General features: G+C 37.6%; 1 protein-coding gene across 1 annotated transcript in view; it reads left to right on the top strand.

Annotated features, from left to right (window-relative positions):
* The window catches only part of flt1 (fms related receptor tyrosine kinase 1), a 157,869-nt gene that overhangs the window by 10,091 nt on the left and 137,249 nt on the right, over window positions 1-10,529 (top strand). Inside the window, exon 4 of the mRNA XM_048597647.1 lies at window positions 5,689-5,813. Within this exon, the coding sequence (XP_048453604.1) occupies window positions 5,689-5,813 (125 nt within the window). The remainder of the gene's footprint in view (window positions 1-5,688; window positions 5,814-10,529) is intronic.

Genomic DNA, 10,529 nt, shown 5'->3' on the forward strand with positions numbered 1-10,529 from the left:
TTTAGAATACTTTACATTCAATGTATATTTATTCTGTTAGAAATAAAATGTTTAAAAAGTGACTAGGAGAAACAAGGAAGCAGGTCAGAATTACACCAAATTTTGAACAACACCTGACAAATGGAGCTATACAGTGGGTAAATACAATCATAAAAATCAACAGCATAGAAGAGCATTGAGGCAATTGGGCAAGATTTGTCACTTGAGGCAGGGAACGGGAGATAGACTTTTTTAGGGGGCCTAGAAACATCTCCACCAGAAATGTTACCTACTTCTGAAATTTTACCAGGACTGAGCCCTTAATTCACATAGAGGTGGGTTTCCCAGCCAATTAAATGTCATGGGGACGCCATCACTCATGCAGATTATCACAGTGGCTGCTACTTGGCCTAAGGGGTAGGGTTTGTACCAGTGCCTACCACTGCACTACATGGAGCCCAGACGGCACAGGGGAACTGGAAGTCCTGCAGTAGGAGAGAAAGGAAGGTGGTCCTCCTCTGGAGTGTGCCAGGACCAACCACCTTATTGGCAGCAACAAAATTGCTGTCTTCATGATCATCTGTCTTGGGCTGAAGGGGTTTACAGGGCATCAGCTGATTTGTCTTGGTACTGAACTCTGCTCCCTCTGAGCTGTGATGCCTGATCATTTGTGACCCTGCTGAATTCACAGAATCACAAAATTGTGCCAATCTCCTGGCTCTTCCTTATAACTTTGTTTGTTTCTATTTAAATAATGTACAAATATCTAATGCTCTCTTAAATGCCTCAATTGAAACTGCTTGCATGATACCTCCATGCAGTGCAATCCAAACACTAATTATTTGCTATCTGAAAGATTTTTTTTTACTCGCCTCACATTTCCTTCTTTTGCAAAAATTTTAAAGCTGTGCCCTCTACTTCTTGATCTGTTTATGGGTGTCTTCCAATCCACTCTAAGCACATTTGTCATGATTTTGAGTCGCACAGCATCTATGAGCAAAAATGTTTCTTGGGTGAGCCACTTGTGAGATGCTACAGAGGACCCTCTAATTTTACAATTTCTTAACGCTCTTCCAGTGAGCCATGAACTCCCACCAGAAGCCCACAAGCAATACTAACTGGATTTGCTATTCGCACTTCTAGAATGCCTGGTAAAATGTAGTGCCATGAACTTTTAAATGCAAGCAAATAAGCCATTTAAATTTTACAAATTATACTTACTTGCCTTCTAAACTCTTCCGGCCTCTAGTCTATGATCCACACCACCGTGCAGCCAGTTTGAAGTCAGGCAGTTGCTAAAATGTGACAGTCTTACTGAAAATTTCAACGCTTAGCTTATTGGAAGGGCTGTTAGCAATGGGATGATGCATTTAAATAGGCCTTAATTAGAGATCATATAGAAATGCTTTCCATTAGCTTTCCAATTCTGGACTAAATTAGGGCTGAGATGGGAATACAGTGTAGCCCCTACTGTTGGATCAAATGCTCCCCCACCACTGGGGAGGGGCACTACATTTTCCAGGCATTCAGGAAGTGTGAATAGCAAATCCAGTTAGGATTGCTTCTGAGTTTCTGGTGGGGGTACACTCATGCAAAGGCACTTAGTGGATCAAAAAGAAGATTACCATATCCTTTACAAGGACACATCAGTTTGTGGCTGGTGACTCCCTATCCTGAAAGTGAAAAATGAAAAGAAAATACACTTGACTATTTCTGACAAGGGTCTTATGAGACACCTAATTGATGAATATTATAGTGTAACCAGCAGACCTTATGCTTGATAAATAGCAATGAATTCAATGTTGATTTTAATTTAAAATAATCCCTCCAGGGTTTTTAATAGTGCTTGGGAAACTGAAGCGAGTAGAATTAGATTCAGTAGTACTTCTCTATTGTTTCCTGTGGCAGGACATTGTTTATTCAACTTCCCAAATTAGCTCCATGAGGGCCACTGATCTGCTGTTTTCCCAGATTTAAAGTGCAAATTCTGAGTTTGCATTGTTTGGAAGTACATAAACCACACCAAAGGTGCCTTCAGTTTATTGAGAAAGTGTCATGCATGCCTTTAAAAATTGCTGTTCTTATCAGCATGTGTACTTTTTATTGTAGTATTATGTAGTTACTAGTATTAAAGTAATGAAAAATTCTGTGCTTCTGTATAATTTGCAATCACTTTTATGTTTATTTATATTTAATCAATGCTGGACTTTGTTTCAACTACATTGTTGATTAGGTGAAACCATATTTTCAATGCGGTTAACAAATTTCCTCCTTTTTTACTGAATCTGATCTAAATTGCCTCGGGACTTGCATAGGGTTTTCATTTTTAAATAAAAAGAAAATGATGTTCTGTCCTGTATTCCAATTCTTTCCTGAATGATCTTTGCTAGACTATGGTTCCACATGTGCTCAATTGTGTACTACAAACGTATGAATCTTGCTTATGAATGATGGTATCCCATTGATTGTAGCAAACACTTCAGCTATTCCTGATCCTACTATAACTACATGTCCATATATTTGTACCTCCATCCAGTCTGCTGGAATGTGACAATAAGCTGGAATCTTTACCAATATTCCTCTCCTTACCTCCGTGACAACAAGTCAATTGTAACACCCTAATAAGCACCTTGGTGGAAATCAATCAGACTGATGATTAGATCCAGGATTTTCATAGTCTTCAAGTATCAACTATTGACTGATTAAAAGTTTTCAGTAACTGGGGACTGTTTTATTTTGTTTTAGACAAAGCTGTTTTGGTAATTAAAATAATGACCAATACTGAATATTCTCATCCTCCTGTTTAAATCTTTCCCAAGGTCTAGACCTTCCTCTATCTCTGTAATCTCCTCCATTCCCACAACCCTCCAATAATTCAGTTTTATTTCAGCTCAGCTCTTTTCTACATCCCACACATTGTGGCAATGTCTTTACCCATCTAACCTAAACCCACAATTCCCTTTCTTAAACCCCTTTGTCTCTCCACCTCTTTCTCCTCCTTCAAAGTCATCTTTAAAACATCCCTCTTTGAGCAAGCTTGTGCGAATTTTTGTCTGATTAATCTCATGTGATGCATATTGACACGTTATAGGTGCTGAAAAATGCAAGTTGTTGTTACTTATTTGAATTATTACCTTTGGGGACATAGGAATTTTCCCAGAGCAATGCAACAAGTAGTATTGTGTTAATAATTTTAACCACAGGAAACAGTACAGTTAAACCCAGCCCTATCTTCATTCATTGTTCCACATATGTATTTCTAACGGACATCATTGTATAACATTGATGAAGGAAGCACTGATTTTACCATAGTTCAGAAATATTGAAGACAATTACAATGACTCCATTGCTTCCCTATTTGAGATCCATAATCCATCGGGTAAAAAGCTGGACATTGCTAATGCCTACATCGCTAGATTGCAAGTTATTTGAATTTAAACCAGCCTCAAAATGAATTAAAACAAAAATAACTTCTTCCATTTCAGTACATCATTATTAGTAAGTATATGAATTACACAAAAATAAGAATGACATCTACCTGCATTAGATATTTTCAGTTTCACATTAATTTGCATACTTTGACTAGTTTACTTTGTGCACTGAATTAATGGCTGCATATGGTTATCTATTCCTGCTCCAGTTCTCAGCACTAATGGCTTTGAATTTAATGTAAGTAGCAGTCCCATAGCTTCAGTTGCTGGTGACACAATGTCTGCATGCAGCAATATCCAGCAACTCTTCCTAATATTTCTCATGATCTCCACAATGACATGGTGAGTTTCAGGAAGCCACATGGCAATAATCTTTATGCATGGAAGTAGCTCTTTTCTTCATCCCGTACCATTTCTGAATAGTCCACAAGGGAGCAATTATTTTTACTCCCTGGTTAAAGTCATTGAGGGTGTGTATTATGTCACAAAATAACATTTTAAAAAATATTTCAAGAATACAACATTCCTCAAACAAAAGGAAAACTCGAGCCCTTCGTCTAATTAAAAGGTTCTCAGGGCATCTTTTTCCTTTTGACTTTCTTCTTTGTATGGGATCACATCAATAGAAATGTCTTACTCAAAGTACGCTAAAAGGTCGTGAGACAAAATCTGTCAGACAAATTTGGGAACTGTCTGATTAGAACATGAACAGCATATTCCACAGAAAGCAAGATTATACAGACCTGTAGCTTTGAACAGTATTGTCATCCCATAGCTTAAATTGCCATAATTGTGGTATGATGTGATCCTAGTTTGTTTGAGAATTATAAAATTAACCAATGTCCAATTAAACTGGAGTTCTTTGCCTTGCTGAAGAGTGATTTTAGCTTTACATGAACTTATAATTTGCATGTAAAGCTGCTGTATGAAACAATTTACTAACAGCTTCTATTCTTAGAGAAGTTAACCCAAAGAAACCTTTTGGACAATTTTCCAAGACTATGAGTGCAAATGGACACTCTGCTCGAGGTAAGGCATAAAGGGGAAAAAGCTGTACGAAACAAAAACTTTTAAAAGTGGTTTCTGAAGGTGGAAGGGAACAGAGTAATACAGTAGAGATCCTGAGTGTTTGGCTGAAAGCTTACAGGTGTTTCTTAAACTCTAACCAATGTATATATGACAATGAGAAAATGTTAGCAAGTACTGTTGCACAAAGTAAAAACCAAAAGAACTGCAGATACTGTAAATCAGAAACAAAAGCAGCAATTGCTGGAGAAATTCAACAAGTCTGGCAGCATCTGTGAAGAAAAATCAGAGTTAACATTTTGGGCCCAGTGACTCTTCTGCAGAAAGGGTCACCGGACCCGAAACGTTTACTCTTGATTTTTCTTCACAGATGCTGCCAGACCTGCTGAGCTTTTCCAGAAACTTCTGTCTTTGTCACTGTTGCACAGAGCTTGTTTTTCTTGCTTGGTAACAATTTTGACCCAACAGCATAATTAAGGGCTAATATTTTCACATTGCTATAAGCTATATTTGTAGAATCACTGTATTCAAAGATACAAGGCATATATTGGGTGCTACATTTCAGACCATCCACGCCAGAACAACCATATCATAGGACTACTTGTGCTTTTGCGCACAGTTAACAACCTAATAATACTCCAGTAGAACTCAGTTATGTTAGGCAAAGCAATTATAAGATTACTCCTGTTACAAAGAAACAAATAGTTCATCAAAATAGTTTCATGTATACGCCCCATTATACCAATCAATGTACTGTAGCATTATTTTCTTTCCTGTCAAATGTTCTAATTGAAGCTACGGTACAGATCAAATGTGATACCTAGTGGATATTTTCAGTAACAGTGAATTATTGAAACTGGCAATGAAAAAAGTGTCGGTGTCAATGAGATTCACAAACATGGCAAGAGTAAAGTCTGTGAGAATTTGCTATAAATGGTATGCTTGAAAAACTACTTTAAAGATGTTCTTCACTCAACACTATTTATCTGCAAAATGAATATGTTGCAGGTGTGGATTGTTTTAAAGACAAGCGCCATTTTTAGTGAAAAAATTGACACTAAAGCTAACTTCAGCTTTTATTCTGATAGATCTTTGGAAGAAAGTCTGTGCAATTCTGTAACTTCAGGTTGTATATGCTTCCATGTAAACTTAAGTGAACTCTTAACTAGTCTGTCTTTGGGCTAGCAATTTTCTGCATGGCAAAACCATTTCCTTAAGTTTCAGCTGAATAAAAATGTTGATTTTGTTTCAGACAAACACAGTCCCTTTGTTGAGCAATACACAGATGTTCCCAAAGTCGTGTACATGACAGAAGGAAAGACGCTAATTATACCATGCAGGGTCACAGCCCCAGATCTCACCGTCACTTTGAAAACAGTAGGTTGGATGCAGTATTTATATAGTATAGTTAACAACTAGAAGTATATCACTACCTCAAGCACTTATTTCATGAATTTTTTTCAGAATCTGTATCGGTGCTTATCATAATTTATTTATTAAGCTGTTTAAATGGTTTGGCTTGTGAAGAGATCAGAACAAATTACGCAATTGGCTGAAAGTCAAATTTAGAAGTATCAAAACAAAGCTGAAAATTTTAACAAATTTCAGTCATTTGGTTTGGTTATTTTCAGCTTTGTACCTCAATCATGCTGGCCTACCAGTTTCAATTCAATTTGGAAATCGGTTCTTGATTTTTGAATGATCATTTAATTTTTTTGGGTACTGTTTTGTCCTTGCAACTTTTAAAATGTGGATTCAACAGTTTACTGTTTAAGGAATGTTTTAAAAATAGGTTATGCAGTAAATTGTAAATTAATTACTATTAGTCTTTGATCAATTACAAATGTATTTTTTGTCCCTAAATGCATTGTCTTCAAGATTTAAGAAGTGTATTTTAGTTAAGGAATGTGTTAGTGCGTGCATACATGTGCGTGCACTGGTCATTATGACTCCTCATGAGAGCATTTTGTCGCTTTAATCAGTTATGAGCAAATGCAGTGCATGTAATTATAGACAGATGTGCCTATGCATTAAAAGTGTCACAGTAAAATGCGAGAAACTAAGTATGGGCACTGGGTTGAATGTAGGACCACTGGGAATATTGTAGCTCTAAGATTGCTCCTCAGACATTTTAAAATGGATCTCCCATCTCCATTCCTGTCAGCCATAAATTTCTTCTGCCATCTTTTCAATCTTCTCTTATTTGTCCATAACCTTGACATGTGATTCTTCTTCTAGGTTAGCTAAGTCAATGATGTGAGTATTGTACTGGTGCCAAAAGATCTTGAGTTCAAATTCTGGCAAGGTTCTCTGTCATTCATTCTTCTGTGTCAGCTACAATTAGTATCAAATCTTAGAAGATTTGGAATAAGTAGAGAATACAGAGACTATGCAGTGTTTGTGACACAGTGCAGCATTTTAAACAGAGATCACACCTGCATCGATATGAACATTACATTAATGTTCCTCCTTTTTCTCACTCTTTCTGTTATTTTTCCATCATCCGCCACCTTTAACGTCTAATTCAATCGTCTTATTGTCATCTAGAAGTTAAAGCAAAATAATGAAAGTAAATATTAAAAAAATTTAAAAATCAGATGAAGAAACTCAAAGCAAAATTTGAATTCTCATTGCATTTCAACACATCCTCGCAGTGCTTCTCATGTAGTGAATTGTTTTGCCTGTCATCTAGCCAAATATTTTTACAATGATGAAAGTAGGAAATGTAAGATTACCAGAGAAACAGTAGGAATAGTTGAAAAGAAAAATGCATTACTAAGTAGAAAGTAGGAGTAAAATTTATATAAATTTTAAATTTAAAAAAATTGCCAATCAATAAAAATGAAATTATATTTTTGATGCAGTTATTTAGACCTGGCCGTATTAAGTAAAATTGAGTGAAAAATGTTTTGCACTTATCAGTAATCATAAACATTTCTAACTTAATTAGTTTGAATAATCTCCATACAATTATTATTTAAACCAAATTTAAAATGTACAGTTTGCTAGGCATATGGTTTTTAAGTAAATTTATAATGTACCCTCCAATGAACATCACTTTATTGCAAGTAACTTAAACTACAACAATCTTAAAATACATTTAAATCAGTGTCTGTTTTGTAGATTTAAGTATAATTATATGTTTCAAAAAGATATGTTAAAATCTTGGTAGTAGGTTGAAAGTATTTCCTACTAAGGAGCATAATCCACAAGGAGGAGTTTCCATATAATGCCCAAGTTGGCAGCACAGAACAGAGACAGTAGGTCTGTATCCTGTGTTGACAGGAAGTAAGTGAGATAGGACCATAGTCTCATTTATTATATCCTACTTGAAGCATCCCTCCTGTCCCACCCTGGAGAACTCTTTACATGAGACAAGTCTATGCAATAACATTCGTTTCATATTGTTTTTCCTCTTGCATCAAAGCACTTAGTTGGCAAAGTCAACTTTATGGGACTTTATTCTTTTTGCCCCTCTCTTCCCATGAGAGCTCCTCACCACAATGAAACTGCTTTCCGCTGAGAGGGTGGAATTCTCCGTGACGTAAACTTTTCTTTGACTTTCTTTCATGCCAGCCCCTGCCAGTTACCGTAGTATAGCTGTCCATGTAGAAGTGTCTGATCAAGTCATCAAAAATCCTCAGGGGAGCATTCTTTTTGTTGGTAGTGCATCTTGTTTTGTGGGAGAAGGTATGGTGTGCTGAATGAGTGTGATCAATAAAGGCTCATGTTATTTTATATAGTTTACCAGGTCCCAAAGCTGCCTATCACACAAATTAAATATGATAAATGAGGCCAAGCAAGTGTTCTTGAAAATGTATCTTCCTGTCAGTCTGATTCATTTGAGAGACTGGTTCATTTTAGAATTAATTAACAAAGCGTTTAATGCTTATTGTGCAAAGGAGAAAGTTGTTTTACGAATTTTGCCATGGAGCTTTCATTTAAATATTGGTTATTTAAAATAAAACTTCTATTGCACTCACTGTTAAAATGATTAACTTAGAATTTTAGACAGGCTTTTTATGTGTCATAAATCATGTTAAAGAGCACCAGGATATTTTAATACATTCTGTGTTGACTTAAAGAAGCAGAATATGTAAACTTACAAACTGCTAGCTTAAGCTTTGATTCCTGTCAACTGGAATGAAATCTGGAGAAAAGTCAAGATCATCTTGGCCACATAGAACATAGCTTATGTTTCAGTAAACAAAGTTTACAAACAATCTAAATTTCTCATTATATTCAGAGACTATTACAGAGTGAGAAATACCTGTTTCAATACTCTTGAGAAACAAAAATGACTGTATGATTTATCAATCTTTCTGCCTTAATTAGGGTGAATCCACCTGTACTAAAAATTTAGCTGGATAAGGAAAGTAGTTGTATGATACTTGGAAGAGAAAAATGAAGGCATAGATAAGAATGGATAACATTGAATCATGTGGGATGTAAAATTTTACATGCAAATGTTGGATAACTGAAAGCTCAAACAGGACAAGTAGATTCAAAAGAAATGGCTTGAAATAATTCAAATTAATCAAAAAGGCTTATTTGTGCTATTTAAAAAGTTCAGCAATTTTTGATTCACTTGTAGAATTAGACTGGTTCTATTACAAACAATCAAAAACAACAATCTCACAGGAAATAAAATTGCAATTCTAGTGCATTTGAAACAGGCCATACACAATAAAATGATAATTTTGTTTTTTTTTTGCTAATTTTTCCTCAAAATATTATTGTACTTTAACATACCTAAAAAAATTTGCAGCATAATAAATAAACCTCCCATAAAATAAACATCTTGTAAGTTGTATTATGAGATACAACCTAAGATTGAAGAGACCAGGGAAAAGGATCACACAGAAGTTCACTTCAGATAAATGTTTGCCTATGCGTGATTGCTGAACACTGTACAGCTTTCTTTTCAAAGAGTAACTATACCCCTTGTGGCTAACTTTCACATTGTACTAGCAGGCATCTGTAAAGAAGTGCACATTTATATCAATAGGCTTTCTGGGGTTTGGTTAGACTAGTTAGCTAGTTGGCTGCTTTACAATGCAAACAGCGTTGGTTCAACTCGTGTACTGGCTGGGGTCACCATGAAGGTTCTCTCAACCTTGCCTGAAGAGTGGTGACCCTCAGGTTAAACCCACCATCTTATTATCTCAGAGATAGTAGGAACTGCAGATGCTGGAGAATCCGAGACAACAAGGTGCAGGGCTGGATGAACACAGCAGGCCAAGCAGCATCATAGGAGCATAAAGGCTGACGTTTTGGACCTAGACCCTTCATCAGAAAAGGGGGAGAGGAAGGGGGATCTGAAATAAATAGGGAGAGAGTGGGAGGCGGATAGAAGATGGATAGAGGAGAGGATAGGTGGAGAGGAAACAAACAGGTCGAAGAGGCGGGGATGGAGCCAGTAAAGGTGAGTGTAAGTGGGGAGTTAGGGAGGGGATAGGTCAGTCCAGGGAGGACGGACAGGTCAAGGGGGCGGGATGAGGTTAGTCAGTAGGAGATGGGGGTGCGGCTTGAGGTGGGAGGAGGGGATAGGTGGGAGGAAGAACAGGTTAGGGAGGCGATGATGAGCTGGACTGGTTTTGGGATGCGGTAGGGGGAGGGGAGATTTTGAAGCTTGTGAAATCTGCATTGATACCATTGGGCTGCAGGGTTCCCAAGCGGAATATGAGTTGCTGTTCCTGCAACCTTCGGGTGGCATCGTTGTGGCACTGCAGGAGGCCCAGGATGGACATGTCGTCTGAGGAATGGGAGGGGGAGTTGAAATGGTTCGCGACTGGGAGGTGCAGTTGTTTATTGCGAACCGAGCGTAGGTGTTCTGCAAAGTGGTCCCCGAGCCTCCGCTTGGTTTCCCCGACATATCCCCCTACCGCATCCCAAAACCAGTCCAGCTCGTCCCCACCTCCCTAACCTGTTCTTCCTCCCACCTATCCCCTCCTCCCACCTCAAGCCACACCCCCATCTCCTACTGACTAACCTCATCCCGCCCCCTTGACCTGTCCGTCCTCCCTGGACTGACCTATCCCCTCCCTAACTCACCACCTACACTCACCTTTACTGGCTCCATCCCCGCCTCTT

The sequence above is a fragment of the Rhincodon typus genome, chromosome 6 (assembly GCF_021869965.1).
Source record: "Rhincodon typus isolate 14 chromosome 6, sRhiTyp1.1, whole genome shotgun sequence".
Lineage (NCBI taxonomy): Eukaryota > Metazoa > Chordata > Chondrichthyes > Orectolobiformes > Rhincodontidae > Rhincodon > Rhincodon typus.